Raw genomic sequence first — 21,167 nt, 5'->3', positions numbered from 1 at the left:
CCATCCCGGGCGCTCATTTCCTCATCTGTAAAATGGGTGACAGTAACCTTCACCATTTGGAAGCACGGTAGGGGTCAGAGATCGTGGGCCTGCACAGAGGAAGGAGAGGACGGCAGGATGACGCTCCAGGGCTCCAGGTACGAATCCCGTCTGCGCCACTCACAAGCCGGTCAACTTGGGCAAATGGCTTAGCTGCCCCCTGCCTCCGTTTCTGCATCTGGAAAACGGGCGTGATGGAAATAGTACCTACTTCACTGAGAGGTCGATGTAAAAATCCAATGCGTTGAAGCAGGTCAAGGAAGCGGAACGGTCCTGGCACACAGAGCCCTCAATAAACGCGGCTAGACCGTCCTCCCTCTTGTTCCAGATCCACTCCCCCAACTTTTCCCTGCTTGCTCCAAGCATCGTGATGGAAGCCCCCCTCCCACCTCCTTCCTCCCACCAAGGAAACCACCTGAATGTCTCCCCCAGAGTTAGCTCATCTCCCTCCTGCTGTTACACGGGGAAGCCTATCGTGTTTTCCCGCATCCGTCTCCACAAAACCCGACACGCACTGGAGTTCCCTTCCCGGAAACCCAAGGGGACGGTCTGGAGGAAGCGCACCTCTACGTCACAGCAGCCGCCAACCCCGCGCTGCAGGAGAGCCCGTAAGGGGCTGTTCTGTCCCCGCGAGGAACCCTGGGGGTGAGGAGAGAAACACTCCTCCCCATGTCCCAAGGGGTCGGGGTACTTAGGACCAGCCTGCGAGGAACGGAGGAGCCGAGAGCTAAGGGGCGGGACTAAGAGGGGCGAAGAGCGTGTGGGCGTTGCCACCCGATGGGGGCGGGGCGACGTTCTAGGCCGCAGGGGCAGACGGATTTTCCCGAGGGGGCGTGGTTTGTGGGCGTGGTTTTCAAATGGGGCGTGGTTAGTGCCGAGAAGAGTTCTAAGAGGGTGGAGCGGGGACAGGAGGGCGGGTGTCCTGAGAGGCAACCTTCCGAGGCTGAGTCCTCCGGGGCGGGACCAGGTGAACAGGCTCCGGAACCCGCGGGTGCGGTCGAAGAAGGTGGGGCCAGCTGGGGCGGGGAGGGAGGTCCCGGAGCCGTAGAGCCTCCGGCTTCGGCCTGGCCCCATCCTGTTACCAGCTCCGCGGGTCCCGGCCCAGGTGAGTGAGGGGCCCCAGGCACATCCAGGATCGGGGGTTATTGTGGGAGGGGAGTCCTCTCTTTTCCAGGTGGGGCCACCGGCTCGCAGGAGAATCTGAGTGTAGGTCCAAGAGCATCAGCGGACGTAGAAGGGTCGCCGAGTGCCTGACTGGGTCGCTGTGCGTCACGCGTGTCCGTGTACCTGGGCGTACCTGGGAGTGCATCTCAAAGCGTGTTTCCTGTGCAACACGAAAATCCTCCCTGTTCCCACTTTGCCTGAACAGTCTTTTTAAACCACAAACCAGATCGCGCCCCTCCCTCATTTAAAACCCTTCTGTAACCACCATGGCATCCCGCTAAAATGAGAATTTGGGGTGCACCAGAATGGTTTCTTCCCTGCCGACTTCGCCGCTGTCCACTCAGCTCCTTGCTCGGTGCATTCCAGCTACAACGGCTTCCTTGATGCTGTAAAGTGAAAAGAGTTAGCTCTGTCTCACCCCCAGGCCTTTGCACTTGCTGTCCACCCTCCCATCCCCCACCCCACCTTCCATCCCCTGTCTGGAACTGCTCTTTCTCTGAACCTTTGTGTGACTGTCTCCTTCCCTTTACTGAGGGCTCAGCTCCAATGTCACCTGGTGGGAGAGACCTTCCTGACTATATGTTATTTACAGTAGCTGCCTCCTCCAGTCTTCTTTATCACATGTTCCCGTTTTATCATCTTCAGTGATTACTCGTAGACATTATCTTCTTCATTCGTTGTGTGCTATTTATTGTTTGTCTTGCCCACCGGACAGCACAGGGCAGAGCCTTGATCTCATTCATCACTGTGTCTCCAGTGTCAAGAACAGGTCCTGGAACATAGTAAGTGCTCAACCAATCAGTGTTTGCTCAATGTCAAGTTTGAGTACCAGTGTCTAACTGTGTCCACGTGTCCATGTGTAGGTGGTTGACCCCCTCCACATGTGTGTACATAGGTGTGGTCTGTAGAGCATGAATAACCCCCTTCTTTTCTCCATGTCTGCCCCTACCCCACTCTCTTCCTGATTCTGCTCCCTTCCTCTCTCCCCTGCCCAAATATCCAGAAATTATTCCAAAGGATGAATGGCAGGAGGAGGGTTTATTTGGCCTGTGTCTAACCTGCGCCCACTCTGTGCTCCCCTCTCATCCAAATTCCCCTCCTCCAACCAACCAGAGCCTTGTGAGTGACCCACGTGCATGCCCACTAAAGAGGGCACAAGACAGAGGAAACTGGCGTTTGGGGACTCAAGACAGAGGCTGGCCTGGCCCAGCTGACAAACAGGAAGTACACAGGCGTCCAGGAGACACACCTGGTGTTCAGGCATGCAGCACCTGGGGCGGGCCTGGGAACTTCTTGCCCGTTTCTGGCCCTCAAGGCCCTGCTGACTCAGGATGAGAGAATCCTGATACTATTTCCCTGCACACCCAGCCAGGCCCAGAACACCTTAGGGGTGGAGGAAGTGAGAAACGGACCCGCTGCTTCCCTCCCATCCAGGGCAGGTTTTCTCCACCAGACACTGGAGACACACAGGGCCTGAGGCCCGGCCAATACCAAGGGAGTCCCAAAATGTCAGAGACCTGACTTTGACCATAATAATAACAAACCGCATGGCTCCAAAATTTAAGAATCTGCAAATGCCAAATTGCTGTTTGCTGGCATTTCTACAAAATATGACTTTTTAATGTCCTTAAAATTGTGTTGCATCGGAGGGGCACCAGGCTGGCTCAGTCGGTGAAGCATGTGATTCTTGATCTCAGGGTTGTGAGTTTGAGCCCCATGCTGGGCACAGAGCTTACTTTAAAATATAATAATAAATAATAACATTTTTTTAAGAAATGGTGTTACATTGGAAAGCCACATATGGGTTAGATTTTCTTGCAACTTAGGAATTCTTGAGTGTGTACACATACTTATTAGAAGGTGGTGATTACTCAAATACATTCACTCTGGCCTGGAATGTTCTTTCGCCCAGCTGACTCACTCCCTCAAAATCCTCCAAGTTGTCACTGACTGAGACCTTCCCCGGCCACCCTATGGAAAATCTTATCTCCACCACTTGAATCTTCATATTCCATCCCTGGCTTTATTTTCCCACTTACGTCTTTCTGATCTATCTACCCCTTCATCTCCTTATTTATTTTCTTAATTACTGTCTCCCCCACTGGAACAGCAGGTCTCCAAGGGCAGGGATACCCCTGTTTTGTTCACTGCTGGGCCTCTGGTGCCCAGCAGCACCTGGCACATGCTGGGTGTCCCATAAATATTAGTTTGAGTGAATTAGGTAATGAGTGTTCTCTGAAATGTAGTATCATATCATCGGCATGAAAATTGCATTACATTTGAAGGGAGTGCCTAGGTCTTCTCCCTTTGCAAGAATCCTAGTGAATGCACAAGTGCTTCCATGAGATCACGGCCAATTCTAAATTGAAGTTAATCATAGCCCAACTTATATAATGTATGTATATGAATCTAGCATGTATATATATAAACAAAATCTAATGTATATATATTTTTGTTTATGAGTAACTTGTTTAACTTAGAATGTTTATATGTTATATATTTAGAATATGTTTATATGTTATATGTTTAGAATATGTTTGTATGTTAGAATACAGAGAGAGAGAGTTGCATTTTACGGTTGATAGGATGTGGGCTACTGTCTCCAAAACTAAGGGGAATATGGAAAGGCTGACCCAGCCACCCAGGAAGCTTAGGAAGCAGGAATAATTCTTCCCATTTTACAGATGTGGAAGACTGAGGACTGTTGAAAGTACAGAGTTCAGCCCCTTTACCCTCTGCCCCCAAGAGCTCCATGCAGGTGCTACAGGATGGAGAGGACCTTGCCAGCCAGCCCTGGTACCACGGCCCCCTGTCCCGTCAGGTATCTCTGCTTCCTGCAGGGCCTCAGCACTTCTGATAGGGAACCTCTCCTGCCCTTGAACTACTGGGGACTTCTGGGGACTGCTAGGGTCCTGGAGGAGGGACTTACAGTCAAGGTCTATTGGAAGGGGTGGCTGAGGGTCTGGGGACCGTCCTGAAGCTTGCTTGGTATCGTGGCATGCTCCCCGACTGGACTCCTTGGCTTTGCTTATCTCTCCATCTGGGTCCCAGGCACCAGCGCCCATCAGGGTCCTGTCTCCCTCTTTTATCACCTTCAGTGACTACTCTTAGACATTATCTATCTTCTTCATTCATGTTCATTCATTGTGCTTCATTGTCACATGTCTTACCCGCCCCCCACCCCAGACAGCCCATGGCAGAGCCTTGGCCTCATTCATCACTGTGTCTCCAGGGTCTAGAAGAGGCCCTGGCACACATTCAGTGCTCAGTCAGTGTTGTGCACTCTTGACATCTCGCGCTCAACCCAAATCTTACTCATTTGTCACCCTCAGGAGTCCTGGGACCCTGGCCATCCAATCAAATTGTGAGAGTCCATTATTGCTTAGTGGTTAAAAATCCCAGCCACACAACTTACATTTTGTATGCCCTTGGGCAAGGTATTTGACCTACCTGGGCCTTGGTCTCCCCATCTGTAAAATGGGCATGATGGTATCTACTGCTTAACCTTGGTGAAGGATTAAATGAGTTCATGTTTTACACCCACAGCAGGACCTGGCATGTAGGAAAGGCTACATGTGTGCACCATACAGATTTTTCAGTCTTCAGTTCCCATCACCGACTCCACTTTGCCTCCCTCTGGTGCTGTGGCCCCTGCCCGTTTCCACACCGGCCACTACAGTTGGCATAAGACCGCCTGAACATTTTTATAACAGGATTTCCAGGCTGCAGTCAGTTTGGAAGGATCCGGCGAATGGCACTTTTTGAAGCCACATTTGTGCACCAAGCCTTATGCATTTACTCAGGTTGGATGTTGCATTAGTCAGCATTAGCTAGTAGTGGCAACAAACGTCCCTGAGATGTCCCTGGCTAAGCACAGCCAATATTCTGGGGCTTGTCCATGTTACAGTACAAGCTGGTTGAGGAGTGGGGAATGTGGAGCTCCAGAAGTCAGTCAAGACCCAAGCTCTTTCTAGCCTGTGGCTCCACCTTCAACAAGGCCTTGGGGGACATCCCCTAACATGCAGGGGACAGAACCTGTAGGATTGCGCAGGAGCGCTGTGTGAGCCAGGTCTGGACATTCCCAGCAGTGGTTCTGCCTCATCCTATTGGCCAGATCGTGTCAGATGACGACTAACTGCAAGGGAGCCTGGGAAATGTATTCCAGAGGTGTGCCCATGAGAAAACGGGACATGGTTTGCTGCGAAACCACCTGGTCTCTGGGGTGGCTTTTCTTGGGGGTGGGGGTGGGGGTGAGGAATCACAAGAACTGCAGATCTGGGCTGATGGCTAAGCCCCCTGCCTCCTGTCCTCCACCCCCAGAAGGCTGAGGCCCTCCTGCAGCAAGACGGGGACTTCTTGGTTCGAGCCTCCGGGTCCCGGGGGGGGCCGCCCAGTCATCTCCTGCCGCTGGCAGGGCTCAGCCCTGCACTTCGAGGTGCTCCACGTGGCCCTGCGTCCCCGGCCAGGCCGGCCCTCAGCCCTCTTCCAGCTGGAGGATGAACGGTTCCCAAGCCTGCCCTCCCTGGTTTGCAGCTATGTGACCGGACAGCGTCCACTGTCCCGGGCCACGGGAGCTGTGGCTTCCAGACCTGTGATACGGCAAGGACCCATTCGACGCAGTTTTAGTGAGGACACCCTCCTAGAGAGCCCAGCTCGGTCAGAGCTGCCCAGGTAATCATAGGCTCTCTACCTCACCAATGACACCTGATACGCCCCTGTGCACTAACTGATACTGACATTTGGGCCTGGATTGATGAGGGTGGGGAGGGGCTGTGCTGTGCATGTAGGACATTGAGCAGCACCCCTGGTCTCTACTAGATGCCTATAGAGTCCTCTCCACCCCACCCCCAGTCATGACAACCGAAAGATGTTTCCTGACACTGTCAGGTGTCCCCTGGGATAGAGGACCCTGATTGGGGTCCGCTGGTGCTGAGTGACTAGATAGAGGGTTTTCTGGGCATTGATGGGGGCTGCCCTGCTCAGGGTGGGACTACACATCTCCCTCTTCTCTGTCCCCCAGGGCTAGGAAGCGGAGTGACAGTCAGCCCGCAGGTTTGGAGCACATGGGGCAGTCAAGAGAAGACCATTCTGAACCAGGTAAGGGTCTACCAGGACAGCACAGGGCCCCAAGATTGCTTTGCCACTCACTGCATGACTGATACTGCACAGATGACTTAACTTCTTGGAAACTGGAGACAATAAGACTTTCAAAGTTGTGGGGCACCTGGGTGGCTCAGTCACTAAGCGTCTGCCTTCGGCTCAGGTCATGATCCCAGGGTCCCAGGATCAAGCCCTGCATTGGGCTACCTGCTCTGCAGGAAGCCTGCTTCTCCCTTTCCCACTCTTCCTGCTTGTGTTCCCACTCTTGCTGTGTCTCTGTCAAATAGATAACTAAAATCATTTAAAAAAAAAAATACTTTCGGGGCACCTGTGTGGCTCAGAGGGAGCCTGCTTCCCTCTCTCTCTCTCTCTCTGTCAGATAAATAAATAAAATCTTAAAAAAAAAAAAAGACTTTCAAAATTGTCATGTGATTAAGAAATCCACAGACACTTTTGTAGGGGCTTAAAAATGGGTGAGTTAAAAAAAAAAAGATTTTATTTATTTATTTGAGAGAGAGAACACAAGATGGGGGAGAGTTGGAGAGGGAGAAGCAGGCTTTCCGCTGAGCAGGGAGCCCAACTCGGGGCTCAATCCCATGACCCTGGGATCATGACCGGAGCCAAAGGCAGATGCTTAATGACTGAGCCACCCAGGCACCCGACTCCAACCAGTCTTGTTCCTGCCTCAGGGTCTTTGCACTTGCCGTTCTGGTCATGGGAAAACCCATTCCCCTAATCGTTTCCTGACTGACTCCTTCTCATTTAACTTGAGTTCCTCAAAGTAGCTGACCCTGGCCATCCTACCTAAAAGGAGATTTTCCTTATGCTCTGTCTGCCCCATCTGCCCTGCCTCCCCACCCCCCATTCATCATGAACCCTCACTGCCTGCTGTTGTACTAAGTGCTGAGATGTATCACTCAATAGAAAGACAAAGACCTCTGCCCAGTGGTTCCAACATCCTACTGGAGGAAGATGGACATTGATAACAAAAATGAGTCTGCTTTAGGGTAAAAGTTAAAAGTAAAACAGAATCAGGGAGATTAGGAATAGAGGGATGGGAGTATTACAATTTTAAGTAGTTGTCAGGACAGGCCACATGGAGAAAGATTTGAAAGAGGTGAAGGAGGAAATGATGTGACTATCTGGGGAGGTAAGAGTGATCCCGGTAGAAGGAACAGCCAGTGCAAAGGTCCTGGGGCCAAAACAAGAACTTGAACTGTTCATTCAACCGAAAGGATGTGAGTGGAGCTGAACTATCCGAGACTCAGATCTGGGGGCTTTTTTTTTTTTTTTTTTTTCTACTCTGAGGACTTTGGCCTTCACTCAGAATGAGCTAGAACCATGGGAAGGTTTTAAGTCCCTATAAGCAGGCCTATTTATATGGCTGGTAAATACAGCATCTCCCAAGAGTCTGGATGCAGCTTTAAGTTCTGATAACCTCAGAAGCAACCATGCCACAGACTTCATTTGAAAGTTTGATAAGCGTAGTTTCTTCGATGCTTTTGGAGTTTTGTGAATTTTGAATAATTTTTTTTCTATTTTAGTTTTGTACGTCAGAGGGGCAACAAACAAAGAATTCACATTTAAACTGTAGTATTCAGAATTCATACCTAAGTGTTAAAGAAAGTTCATTTTCAGACCACTGATAAGTGCGTAGCATTTATACAGATGAAGTTGTAAGTCCAAGAGACACAGTTATTGACTTGGGGGGGGATGGTAACCCATCCAGCCACCCACCCCATCCAGCTATCTTTTCTGTGTACCCCCTTCATTCCGTCTTGTTTGACCCCTAGGAGCCTCCGCTGTGCCCATGTGTGCCCTCCCTCGGATGGGTAGTGACCCCGTGCTGCTGAAGACCCCGCCTCCTCTGGGGTCCGTTGTTGACATCCTCAGAGCCTCCGATGGGCAGCTTCATGCCAAGGCACCAACCAAACCACCTCGAACACCCTCACTGATGCTGCGTGAGGCATCTGAACGCCCCCCAACATACTGTGAGCTGGTGCCCCGAGTGCCCTGTGCCCAAGGAACCCCCGTGGGCCACACAGGCCCAGAGACAGAGGCCCCATGGTGGGAAGCCAGTGAGGAAGAGGAGGAAGAGAACAGAAATTTTGCAAGACCCGAGGCCGAGGTCTCTTTCTGGCCCCCTAACAACCCCTTCTGCCTGCTGGGCCCCCAGAATCGGCCCCTGGAACCGAGAGTCCTGAGTACTCTCCGTGACCTATTCCTGGAGCACCATCCTGGGAGCACGGCCCTGCACCTATTATTGACGGATTGCCAGGTGGGTCGACTACTGGGCCACTCCTCCCCAGACGGGGGCTGAGGCCAGGCCAATGCCCAACAGCACCTCACACCCATATACTCATTCTCGCCATCTGACCTCCCCGCTAACCACCACCCACCCCCCCACCCCCTGCCCAGGCTACAGGCCTCCTAGGAGTGACCAAGGCTCAGCGGTGTGCCATGGGGGTCGCCTCTGGCCTGGAGCTGCTCACACTTCCCCATGGGCATCGCTTGAGGTTGGAACTTCTGGAAAGGTGAGCCAGCCGCCTGGAATCCCCAGGGCCTTCAAACCTTCCCCCATTCACGGACACCAGGGAGGAGGGGAGATAGGCAAAGCTTCCCCCCGCCCCCACGCCCCTCACCTCCGAGTTACAAACCTTCCACTGCCCCCAGACCCTCGCTCTCCACCTTCACAGACACGAGGCGCTGGCGCTGGCCGGGGCGCTGGCGGTGCTGGGCTGCGCGGGGCCGCTGGAGGAGCGCGCGGCCACCCTGAGGGGCTTGGTGGAGCTGGCCCTGGCGCTGCGGCCAGGGGCGGCCGGGAACCTGCCTGGACTGGCCGCGGTCATGGGCGCCCTGCTCATGCCCCAGGTGCGTGGGGAGCAGAAATGAGGAGGAAGCCCGAGGGCAGGCGATGGGGAAGAGGGAAGAGACAGCATGTTCAGGGCTCCTCCCTCAGGTGTCCCGGCTGGAACGCACGTGGCGCCAGCTCAGAAGGAGCCACACGGAGGCGGCGCTGGCCTTCGAGCAGGAGCTGAAGCCGCTGATGCGGGCACTGGATGAGGGCGCCGGTGAGTGGCAGCCCTTAGCGCCGCACACCAGCTCTAAGCGGAATCCTAATCCCGCTCTAGGTCCCGCAAGTCAAGTCAGTTCACCATAGGCTCCACCCTCTTCGCTCTAGGCCCCGCCCTTCGCGTCCGGCTCGGTCCCTGGGCCCGAACCCTAGGCCCCGCCCCCGCCCCAGTCCTCTCCCTGACGCGGGCCTGCTCCGTGCTAGGCTGGAACCAGTGTTTCTGGGCTTCTGCTGCTACGGTCTGCCTCGACCCAGTCTCCCACCCTCTTCACCCTGGCCGCGTCTTCAGCCCCAAGCCTAGCTCAGAGCCCTTCCCCGCACAGGCCCCTGCGAGCCGGGCGAGGTGGCGCTGCCGCACGTGGCACCGGCCGTGCGCCTGCTGGAGGGCGAGGAACTCCCGGGGCCGCTAGACGAGAGCTGCGAGCGGCTGCTGCGCACCCTGCACCGGGCGCGTCAGGTGGCCCGGGACGCACCCAAGTTCCGTGAGGCAGCAGCCCGGCGCCTACGAGGTGAGTGCTCCCCTCTGCTCCCGGCTGCCAGAAGGCCCCACTTCCCGAGCACCCCGCAGGCTCTAACCGAGTACCCCAAAGCCCACCAGGCCAGGCACCAGAGCCTCCCGCCACGCCTCTCGGAGCCCCACCCAAGCCGGGACGGCCCGGCCCCCGGTGAGCTCTCACCCCGAGTCCGAGTCGCAGCCAACAGTGTTGACAGGAATAGTGCTCTCCACCCCAAAAGGGTTGGCCCCCCGCCCCAGAGCCACGTCCACAGAGTCCCACTCCCCGCCCCCACCCCCGTTCCTACTCCCACCTGAAACGACCCTGCCCCCAGAGGATCTCGAGCCCTCCAACAATGCCTAGCTCTCTCCAAAATGAGTCAGTCCTTCAACTGGTAGAACAGCGCCCTCCCCCCGCCCCCCCGCCTTTGCGTTCAAAGCCAAACCCTTCCTCCAGTCCTGGGGCAGCCCAGCCTCCCGAATCCTCAACCTGGCTTATTCCGCTTTCGCTGGCGACCTAAGCACGCCTCTCACTCCAACGTGGCTCTGTCTCCCCCCAAAATGTGTCGCACTGGGCAGCCCAGACTCCAAATCTTGCCTCCCAAGTGGCTCCGTCCCCAGGCACAGCCCCTAAGGGCCCCCCCCCCCCCCCCCCCCCATCGCGCACTGGAACGGACTGCCCCCACGCACCCTCGCAGAGCCTGCTTCTACCGAGCCCCTTGGCCACCCCACCCCCAGTCCTGCGGAGACCCCGAGCGCCCCCTCCCCGTCAACCCCACCCAGTTGTGCAGAGCTTCGGGGCAGAGTCCCTCCAGTCCCAGCTGGGACAAAGTTCTAAGGCCAGAAGGCAGGTGTAGGGTGGGGCGAGGCCGGAGCCTGGCCCCGCCTCCAGTCCGCCTGGCCCCGCCCCCAGGATTCCGGCCGAACCCGCAGCTGAGGGAGGCCCTGACCACAGGCTTCGTGCAGAGGCTCCTCTGGGGAAGCCGAGGAGTCGGGGCGCCACAAGCCGCACGTCTAGAGAAGTTCCAGCGCGTCCTCAGTGTCCTTTCACAGCGCCTGGAGCCGGATGTTTGAAAGCACAGACCCCCTTCTTCATACTGGGACACCCAGGCAGGCTATGGAAACCCCCTGCAGACACCAAGGAAGTTGCCCCAAGCTGTTCACATAGCCAAGCGCAGTGGGAACCCAGATTCTGCCTTACACAAGGGAGAAGGGGGGATTTGCAAAAACCCACACCACTCCCCCAAAAGGTACATGGATCCTAGGGTGAGGGACAGCCTCCTCCCCCACACTAGAAAACCCAGGTGTCTGGAGGCCCTATCCCATCTCCCACCCCCAAGCACCTATCTTTCAAATGGGGAACATATACCCTTAATGGTAAGAGAACTTGCAGATCTCCTACTCAGAAGCCAGATGCAAATGCTTACGAGCTGTGTGACTTCTAGCAAATGGCCCAACCTCTCTGTGCCTGCCTTCAACATAAAAGTGAGGCTGTGTACTTTCCAGGGGTTGTCACAGTGTTCAAATATCATGGGTGGAGAATGCCTGGTACACAGTAGGTGCTCAACACTGCCTTTTCTCAGTAAAGCTGCGGTAAACACAGAAAGGATGTTTGGTGCTTTTCTCCCTACACTGAAGTCACAGACAAGCACCCAACTCTGGGGAAGTTTTGTCCAAGGTGTACCCAAGTTTACCTCCCCTTCCTCATTCCCTCTGTGGTCAGGAAGGAGGCTGGCATTTGCATATGCCAACCCAGATTGTAAATTTACCAATAAGGCACAGACTCCGAAAGCTTTATAGAATTTTTTATATAAAACAAAATGGCCCTAGCCCAGCGGCAGGAAGAAAAGATTTGAAACACGAGTATGTACATCAATGATGGAAGGCACAGCGGGTCCCTCTGGGACGAGGAGTAGGATGGGAGGAGGGGGCAGCAGGTTACACAGGTCTCAGCTGAAGCCACAGGGGGCAGAAATAAAGTGCGTGGGTCCTGGGGCCCCCCGTGGCCCAGAAGCAGCAGCCAACAGCCCCCTTCTTCCCGCCTGTGGCAGGGTTCAGTTGAGCGTGACACGGAGGTAGGAGGTGGGCACATAGCCCTCACCTCCCTGTTTCCGCCTGACCCGGGTCCAGCCGTCACCTTTGTCCTCCTCCATGAGACTGAGGTCTTCACCCTCGGCCATGGAGATGGTGCCCTCGCTGGACCCTGTCGTGGGAGAGACAGCAGGCTCAGATCTGCTTCCGGTGAAGTTAAACACAGCCCAGCCAAAAAGACCACCCTGCCCCTACGCAGGCGATGGGACCCACACGCAGGTCTCACCTTCAAAGTGGTAGATGGCCACACAGTGCCCTATGGGGGATGCCGACTCCTCCTCAAAATCCTCGTCAAACTCCGTGTAGATGGGGGCATCCTGGCCCTCCTCAGACAGGGGCTCCTCAGAGCTGGGTGGGGAGAGCGAAGCAGGTCAGGACAGGCCTCCCAGGTCCTGGGGACGGACCCAGTCCGGCCTCCACGCTCACCTCTCCTTGGGATCCTGTGACCCACTGTTGTTGCTGCTGCTGCTGTCTGGGGGCACACTGGCTGGGGGGTCTGGAGGCCGGGTGTGGCGGCCCAGGCTGTCCCCCCGGTTGCTCAGGACCCGGCTCTCAGCCTCTGCCAGCCAAGCCTGAGAGGGGGGAGTCACACGGTCAATTCCAGGGCAGGCTGTGGGGTCAGCCCATTCTGGGACTGGAGGTTTCCTGAGATCACCCATGCACACCCAGGGCTGTGATGAGAAGCAGCTGGGGCCCCACCCCCACCCAACACCTCCCTGTCCCCGTCCCCTCTCCGCCCCCCCAGGAAGTGACTCAGCTAGGCCCGCTGGCCCCCACCCCTCCCCAGGGTCTTCCCTGACCTCATACTTCTGCACTTCTAATTTCAGCCGTTCGATGTTGTTCAGGGTTTCCGTGATCCGGGGCTCCAAGCTGGCAGGGTCCCCCATCTGGGGCGTCTTCTCATACACATCCTTCATTTTCTTCAGGGCTTCTCTAGGATGACACAGACAGATCAGAAAGAACAGTCCCATATGACTTCACCAGCAGAAAAAAATAAGTGCTTGGCTTCAAGAAGCCAGGAGCAAGATAAGGCAGTGTTTACACTGCGAACGCTAGCGCTTCACTGCCTGGGTTCGAATCCCAGCCTGGGCGTTTCCTCGCCTGTGAGTCTGGGTGAGATTACTGACCTCTGTCTCGGGGCGCTAATCTGGAAAATGGGGATGATGAGGCATGGATTGCATATGAGTGGCTGCAAAATGAGAAGGGTGTCTCCGTTTTCAGATACATACTGTACCCACTGCATACCAGGCCCCGTTCCAGCCATCAGAAGTACAGCTCCCCAACAAGACCATCAGGATTCCACCCTGGCTCCCAATCTCAGGAGAACCAGGGAATGTCCGTGAACTTATGTAAAAGATCTGAAATAGTGTACGGCACACAGTATCTATAAATGTTCGGTGTTCTTAGCATTAGTCCCTGTTTCCTCCAAGACTAGATACACAGGCAGAAGTAGTAACAAGCATAGACCTTGGAATGTCCAACGTGGGGTCCACTTCTTTCCAGTCCTAATGCCACATCCAGGCCACAGAAGAGGAAACAAGCAGAGGTGGGACAGCTGGCATTGAAGGACAGACTCCACAGCATGCTCCCTTCTCCCCTACATCCTAAAGACTCAGGAGGCGCCTGGGGGCTCAGCCAGTGAGGCTTCTCTCCTCTGCTCAAGTCATGATCCCGGGGTCCTGCAATTGAGCCCTGCCATTGGGCTCCCCCCTCAGCGGGGAGTCTGCTTCTCCCTCTGCCCCTCCATATCGTTTGTGACCTCTCTCTCTGATAAATAAAATCTTTAAAATAAACTAAGAAATAAAAATAAAGACTCAGGAACTGCAAAGTTCCGAATGGAACTTCACACCAACAAAAGCTTCATATGGTAAAAGTTTTGTATGAGAGGTTCCATGTCAACAGCAAAACAGAACTGGGCCGCCCATCCAGAAGTAGCAAATGTCATTCCTATGATTTAAGAGGACTGGGAGGAGGATCTCGCTGCTTGGAAGAAGTGAGTACAGATTATTTTTTTTAATCTGGCAGATTTTTTTATTGTTAATATTTTAAGTGTTTTGAGTTATTAAACAGATAATCATGTTGTTGTTGTTTTCTTTTAGCCAGTTATCATAGTGAATGAGAAGAACAGGTGTTTTTATATTGAACCATCTTTGCACTACTGGAATAACACCCAATGGATCATGACTCGTCTTTTTTAAAAAACTATGTTTTTATTACGGGTAAAAGACACTAATGCGAAAGTTCCCACTCGAACCGCATCTAAGTGGACTGTTCCGTGGCATTAAGTACATCCGCGCTGCAGTGAGACCATCCCCTTCACGTGAAACGTTATTTTTAAAATATATCATCGGATCTGTCTGGCTAGGATTCTGCATTTAAGATCCTAAGTGAAGGAAAATGAGTCCAGAATTTGAATTTCTTGAATTCTCACTGATATAGGAAGTCATTCCACCAGCCTCTGACTGAGCTAGCAGCTTTCACTCTTTTTCTGTTTGCTGCAAGAGGGGAAGTTAAGTGTTTCCTTTTAAGTGTGGGAGGAATCACCTATAAAACCACCAGGGCCTGGGGCTTGTTGCGGAGAGTTTGGACTACCATTTCAGTAGAATTCGTTATTCTTTTATTTTGTTCCCTGCCTGTCCCCAACCTTACCTCTGGTCGACCTCCTTCTGGAGTTCACGATTCCGTTCTTCCAGCTGCTGCTGAAGCCGTTTTCTCTGTTGTTCTGGGGGCAAGTGGCTGAAATCCTCTGTCACCACTGTCTGCAGGGTGGGAAGAAGACTGAGTTTGGGATCAGGGATTCTCAGCTTTCAGGCTCTAAGACAGTGCGAAGACATACCAAGTCCACCTTCCTCCCCACCCAAGGTTCTTGGGGGGCAAGGCCATGCACAGAGCAAAGCAGGTCCGGGTCTGGCAACCGGAGGAGGGGGCCCAGCCCGCAGCAGGAAGCGAGCCCAGGGTCCCGCCACCCAGCACTGGGCGGGCTGGGCTGCCCCCTCCTCCCCCGGAGGCCTCACTTACCCCACGGCTGCCTCGAAGGCTGCGGAAGGATGCTAGCCGCGGTTTGACTGACTTACTGATCTCACTCAGTATGGCCAAGGGGTCGAGGCCGGAGCGGGGGGATGGGGGTCCGTTAGGCAATGCCGAGGACAGGGGGCCCCCCAGGGGGGAGAGGGGAGGGGGGCGTGGCTACCGGCGGGGGCAGGGGAGAGGGTGGGTCAGGAGGGGTGGGAAGATGTAGAGAAGGAGGATGGATGGACGGACGGACGTAATAAAGAAAAAAGAAAAACAAAATGGAGAAAAGAAAAGGAAAAAAAAAAAAACGGTAAGAAAACCACAACTCAAGATGCACAATCACACACAGAAAATGCATGCGGAGAGCAACACAAAAATCCGGGAGGTGGTGGGGAGGGCATTAGACTGTGAGCCAGAAGGCCAGACCCCTCCCTAAACCCTATGTCACCCATCCCTCGAATTCTGTATGCAGTACCTAGCATGGGGGCTGGGGGTAAGGAGGGTGCAGGGAGGCCCAGGGTTCTATCCACCCAGCTTTCTGGGCTCACAGTCTAGAAGGTACAGGGAGATGCATTCAGGGAATCAAGATCTCAGACAGGTATATGGCCACAGAGGTTGGAGGCAAGCTGAGAAAGGTAGAAGGCATGAAGTGTCAGAAGGGTTACAGGTGGGTTGAAGCTCAGGGAGCCTTGTGACTACAGAGAGGTATCAATTTTACATCAAGAGGGATCAGAAGTATGTCATGGGATGTAAACTTAGGGGGTGTCTAAGGTATAAGTCAGGGGGGTCCAGGTATACGTTTGACATTATAAGCCAAAAATCCTAAGAAAAAACAGCCTGAGGGTCAGGGGCCCAAGGACCCACTGGCAGGATAAAGAGAGACTCCAGGGGAGTCCTGAAGACAAGTATCTTAAGCCCTCATCCAGCCCTGAATCCCAGAAGCAGGTCTTCTCCCAGCATCCCAAGAAGCAGCAGACAGACGCCACAGGCCCCCTCCCTGCACCCCGTCAGCCTTGGGGGACTCCCAGGCCAATAGCCGGGCCGCCTCCCTTCCCTCCAGCCTGGGCCTGCAGCCAAGAGGAAAATTCCTGCCTGGGACTCAGCGTCCTGGCGGCTGGGGCTGACTCAGTGGGGGCCCCTCTGTCCCCACTCACACTCCCCCTCCCGAGGGCCCCGGCCCCCACCTTGTTCTTCTTGCCGAAGGGCCAGCGCTTGGCACGGCTGCGACCCGAGCCTCGGAGCTCAGGCCGTCCATCGGAGGGGGTGCCCAGGCTGCTGTCTGAGGGCACGCGGTTCATGGGCTGGCTGAAGTCTTCGAATTCCACGTCACCAGGGCGGGCGAAGCCTGACTTGTGCAGCTCGATTAGGACCTGGGAATCCTGTGAGGAGGGGCGGGGAGGATGGCCAGGAAGCAGTCAGGGGCAAGACTAGGGCCCGGGTCCTGCTACCGCCCACCTGCCAGCCCACTCGCCCCGGACCCGACACGCACGTTCTTGGCATCCACGGCATCCGCAGCCACCTTCATGCCCTCCAGACACTTGGCAATGATGGGCACCACCTGCAGCTCGGCTTCCGACAGGAGCCCATACCCGGCCCCCAGGTGGGCGGCCCGCCGCTCGTCCATGTCCTGCAGCTTCTGCAGAGGCAGAGACAGGGATGCATGCATGGGGCCAGGGGCCATGATTCAGTCCGCAGACGTGATGGGGCTCCACACTGGCCCCAGCCCCGAGCCCAGTCGGGTGGGGAAAACACAAAATCAGGGGCGCCTGGGTGGCTCAGTGGGTTAAGCCTCTGCCTTCGACCCAGGTCATGATCTCATGATCTCATGATCTCAGGATCCTGGGATCGAGCCCCACATCGGGCTCTCTGCTCAGCAGGGAGCCTGCTTCCCCCTCTCTCTCCACCTGCCTCTCTGCCTACTTGTGATCTCTCTGTCAAATAAATAAATAAAATCTTTAAAAAAAAACAACAACAACAACAAAAAAACAAAATCAAACAGGGACTTCCAGCCCCGGGTGGCCAGAGGAGAGACATGCAACAGGAGATCTAAGAAGGGAGTGTGAGGAGCTCCCGCCTTCCCTAGGGAGTCAGGAAAGGCTTCTCAAAGGAGGGGACAATGAAGCCAGGACTTTGAACAGACAGCAGACCCAACCCAGATACTGCCTATCACAAGACAGAGTGGAGTGAAGACGCTAAAGCAGAAGACGGCAAATTCGGGGCCTTTCAGAGGGGCTGTTAGAGCTGGGGCTTAGCAGAATGCATAGGAGTTCCCAAAAACATGAAAGCACCTCTGGCGGGAAAAAAAAAACAGTCTGAGCGAAGACAGAGCACACTGTCATTTCTAGTTCCCTTTTGATTTAGAGATCGGGACCTTGCCGCTAAGGTTTTGACAAATGTGTAAGAGTCGGTTAACTTTCTGGGTCTTTCAGGGAGGGGTCTGGGGGCTTGGAATACTCACATCAAATATCTGGGGCATCTGGGAAAAGTAGAAGTGGGACTGGTCTCGGTTGAAACGCTGCAGCTGGGCTGCGTACTCATTTTTGCTTTCTTCTGCCATGTGACTTCGCAGGTGGGCTTGCTGCTTGGCCTGAGGAATAGGGAGGCAGGGGTCGAGGCCAGGTTCGGGGTCCCTCCCGGCCGGACCTCCAAGCCCATCCCAGAGCCTACAGGTACCTTCTCCACGTCAGCCTTGGTGGCATTGATATCCTGATCAAGTCGCTCAGCGGTCTGGGCTGCCTTTTCAGCCTCCCGGCAGTCCCGCTCGAACTTCCGCTTGCTCTGCCGGGGACACAACCAGAAGGAGAGAGAAGGTGAGAAAGCAAGGTTTCAGAGACTGGGGCAGGGACGGGAGAACATCACTAGCAAATGAGGGAGGGGGAGTACAACGGGCAAGCTGGAAACCCATGGGAGAGAGGGAGAAGGGCTCTGGGCCAGACAACACAGGCAGATCCAGGGGCCAGTTACCCTCTCCATGGCCACAAACTCACATTCTCCAGCTGTTTGAAGCCACTCTCCAGCTGCTGCTGAGCCCGGCGGCCCTCCTGAAAGTGCTGTGCAAACAGAAATGGTTAGGCTCCCCTGGGTTGAGGTAGCGGTCCTTGGAAGACCCAGAGAGGGAACCACTCACCATCTTTCTCTCCTGTTTCATCTCCTGTGAGTACTTGGCCAGCTCGAGACACACACGGACGCTGAGGTTCTCAGCCACAAGCTCCCGCTGGCCCGCAAAGTCATTCACCTCCTGGAGAATTTGCACGAAGGACTGCTGCTGGCTGAACCTGGGGCAAGATGAGTGGGGGCGGCGAGCCGGGGTCAGGCACCCACCCCCATCCCTCAGGAGCCAGATGCTCTAGGAACCACCTCCATCATGCGAAAGGGAAAGCCCCAATACATTCCTCCTGGAAGCAACCATAAATTCTGGTCCATATCCCTTATCCCAAGCCCTTAACTGGGATGCGTTTCGGAACTCAGAATTTTTCAGGTTTAGAAAGGGAATATAATGCTTATGCCATCTTTTATGCGTCACCCCAGTGGGATCAGGGGCAGCATCCTGTAATCAAACACTATAAATATTTTTTGCAGTGAGAGGTATTACTAGTCACACAAAGTGGGATAAAAACCAAGGACGTGACAACCATTAAGTGACGTCAGAAGCTGCTGCCTGACAGAGTACCAAAACAATCTTCTGACTTCTAGAGCTTTTTGGATTATGGAACTACGCACTATCTCAGTTAATGATCGCGTGAGCCCTACAAGGCCATCATCATCGTCGCCATCATCCTGTTTCACAGGTGAAGAAAACAAGCATAAAATGTAGGTCAATTACCCAGAGGCACTGGGTTAGTAACTGCTGGAACCTCACTCACTTAATAGGTGAGGCAAAAGCAAAACTCAGTCAATTGCCCAAAGTCGTGGGGTTGGAAAATAGTGGACTTAAGATTCCGGCACAGGTGATCGGGATCGGGTGAGAACTGAACAAGAGAGCCAGGAAGTGAGACCAACACCCCCGGGGCCCCCCAAATCTAGCCTGGCCATCCCTCTCCATCCTTACTTGGATTCTGGGTCATCTTTGGCGGGTCTCTTGGGCAGGTATTTCTTCACCAGGCTCCTAACGGAGAGAGGCAGAAAGCCTGAGCCCCCAGCGCTCCAACAGCTTCCCCCAGCCCCAGGCGGGTCCACCCTAGGGTCTTACCTCAGCTGCTTTGCGTAAGCCTGCTCCACCTCGGTCCGTTCTTTCACGAACTTCACATATCTGTCCAACAGGTCCAGCCCCCACTGCGTGTGCCGCTCGAGCACCTCAAACTGATCCTGGAAGCGGGTGGAGGATTCGAGATCACCACATTGGGACCCCACCGCCGAAGGACCAGGCGCCAGAGAAGCCTCAAGGCTCTGAGCTAGGAGAAGGTGTGGCTTCCCGGGCCCGCCCCCGCGCGGCGCCGGGGGGAGGCAGGAAACCGGCGGGAACCCCCTCCCCTTCCCGGGAAGGGCCAGGGAACAGGGGCGGGGCCCTAGCCGGACTACAGGGTCCCCGTCTCCAGACCGCCAAGAGGGGTGTGGAATGGGGCTGAGCCACTCCCCCCAGCCCCGGCTCCCCTAATCCCCCTTCCCAAGATTCCGGAAAATCCGGCCGGCCCGGCGTGAGTCAGGACCAGAGGGCCAGGGTTCACCGCAGTTTGGGGGGCCCCAGAACGTCCAGGAGACAGGCACCATGTTACCCGGGTCGCCATGCTTCCCGGGGTCCCCCCAATATGTGATTCGGTTTCCCCCACTGACTCCACTGCAATTCCAAAAGAAATTTCAGAGTTGTGGGGGAAGGAATCTAGTTACCCCGCAGCACCCAGAAACCCAGGGATGCCACCGCCCCCATAAAAAGGAGGGGTCAGAGGTCCCGACTAGGATAAGGGGAAATTCCTGGGGCTTCCAGAGCAGAGGTCAGAGGCTGCCTAGGGGCGGCCCCTCCCAGCGCCTGGGGCGGGATGGGGGGAGGGGGCCGCGAGGAAGCCTCGCGGCCCCCTCCCCCCAGAGCGTCCCAAGCCCCTAGGTGTTGATCGGAGGCGCCGAAAGGGCGGTCAGAACTTCTAGGTCCCACGTGGGGTTGAAAGTGGCCAGGGGGTCCCCTCCCCCGCCCAAGCCGGACAGGCGGGCGGCGGGCAGGGACCCAGGGGCCGTAAGATAAGCCGGCCGCCCAGCCAGGGTGCTCAAAATAGGTGACCTCGCCCGGGCGCCCCGGCCTGGTCCCAGGACTTCTGTCCTCCTCACTCTGAACCCCGCGCTCAGTTTCTCTAGTCCGCTCCTGCAAGGTCGCCCTTCATCCTGGACGTCCTGAAACGCCCTGGGGAACTCCGAGAAAAGGCGAAAAGCGGGGACTCCAGGGGTCTCTGAAGGGGAAAGCGCCGAGCCCCCACTAAGGTCTTGCAGAAGCAAAGGAGTAGGGGGGTTGGACTCCAGAAAGGGAGGAACTTGGAGCCGGGCCGATCGGACTCACCCACAGCTCGGTGCCCCAATCCATGCTGCTCCCGCCGAACCCGCCGCCGCCGCCGCGCCCGGTCCCCGCCGCCCGCCGCGGGGAGACTCAGCTTGGAGCGGCGCGCCCGGCCCCGCCCTCCCGGCCCCGCCCACTCCAAGCTCGGACCCGCCCCCGCAGGCCCTGCCACACCCCCATCTGCAAGGAGGCCCAGAACAGCGCCCTAAAGGCGGGACCCCCGAAGAGGCGGGACCCAACGGACGCCCCGCCCCCTCTTAAAGGCAAGTTGCCACCAGCCGCCACTGGACCCGTGCCTTAAAGGACCCCCACCCATTTTCCAAATCCCCCGGGCCCCTCTTCCCCCTCCCTCTTCCCCAACCCTACCCCGCCAGGGACTGTTCTTACTTTTCTCTTTTCCTTCAACCATTCCTTAAAGGGACAAGACATTAAAACCCCAACCTGAGAGGTCCTTCCCCCACCCCATCGCTGGAAGAACCTGAGGTCACCCCGCTCTTGCGGGCCGGCCCGGCTCCAGACATCTCTGCTGGGCCTACTAATGGTCTGGTTCCCTCCGGCCACAGGGCGGATGGGAGGACTTCGATCCTGCCCAGAACGCGCCTATGCCAAGGCCTGGTCCATTAGCACCCTCGCCGCATCCTGCCTTCCCCCACCTCCCGAAGTCTGCGCCGGGAAACTGAGGACAGACCGTCCTTGGGGCACCGGGCCCAGGTCTT

General features: G+C 55.7%; 2 protein-coding genes across 3 annotated transcripts; one reads left to right on the top strand and one right to left on the bottom strand.

Moving 5' to 3' along the window:
- The first annotated feature begins 1,057 nt into the window (after positions 1 to 1,057).
- SH2D3A (SH2 domain containing 3A) lies at positions 1,058 to 11,380 on the top strand. The gene is given in 11 exon segments (XM_032883779.1): positions 1,058 to 1,144; positions 3,888 to 4,024; positions 5,524 to 5,583; positions 5,585 to 5,874; positions 6,224 to 6,300; positions 8,097 to 8,581; positions 8,722 to 8,837; positions 9,000 to 9,174; positions 9,263 to 9,374; positions 9,700 to 9,885; positions 10,783 to 11,380. Coding segments are annotated over 10 exon segments (1,731 nt in total). The 5' UTR covers positions 1,058 to 1,144; positions 3,888 to 3,955; the 3' UTR covers positions 10,944 to 11,380.
- Positions 11,381 to 11,657: 277 nt separating this feature from the next.
- Positions 11,658 to 20,526, bottom strand: TRIP10 (thyroid hormone receptor interactor 10). Of its 2 annotated transcripts, XM_032883776.1 has the most exons (15): positions 20,455 to 20,526; positions 19,162 to 19,277; positions 19,021 to 19,077; positions 18,100 to 18,247; positions 17,960 to 18,022; positions 17,646 to 17,750; positions 17,431 to 17,559; positions 16,462 to 16,608; positions 16,157 to 16,351; positions 14,979 to 15,146; positions 14,610 to 14,719; positions 12,761 to 12,893; positions 12,387 to 12,532; positions 12,187 to 12,308; positions 11,658 to 12,072 (listed from the first exon to the last, which is right to left on the bottom strand). In XM_032883776.1, exons 1-15 carry the CDS (start codon positions 20,476 to 20,478, stop codon positions 11,924 to 11,926), a joined length of 1,812 nt encoding a protein of 603 aa, XP_032739667.1. In that variant the 5' UTR covers positions 20,479 to 20,526; the 3' UTR covers positions 11,658 to 11,923. The 2 variants fall into 2 exon arrangements, with proteins under 2 accessions (XP_032739667.1, XP_032739669.1); XM_032883778.1 differs by lacking the exon at positions 14,979 to 15,146.
- Positions 20,527 to 21,167: the final 641 nt, after the last annotated feature.

This window comes from Lontra canadensis, unplaced genomic scaffold (genome assembly GCF_010015895.1).
Source record: "Lontra canadensis isolate GAN:19392208 unplaced genomic scaffold, GSC_riverotter_1.0 scaffold88, whole genome shotgun sequence".
In the NCBI taxonomy this organism is placed as follows: domain Eukaryota; kingdom Metazoa; phylum Chordata; class Mammalia; order Carnivora; family Mustelidae; genus Lontra; species Lontra canadensis.
The sequence above is the reverse complement of the archived record's forward strand: the minus strand, read 5'-3'. Positions and strand labels throughout refer to the sequence as shown.

Coding starts and splice junctions, on each gene's coding strand:
- TRIP10 (XM_032883776.1), bottom strand. CDS start 20,478: ATGGATTGGGGCACCGAGCTGTGG. Junction 18,248..19,020: donor AAAGATGACCCAGAATCCAA/GTAAGGATGGAG, acceptor ATCTTGCCCCAG/GTTCAGCCAGCAGCAGTCCT. Junction 17,751..17,959: donor GCTTCAAACAGCTGGAGAAT/GTGAGTTTGTGG, acceptor TGTCCCCGGCAG/AGCAAGCGGAAGTTCGAGCG.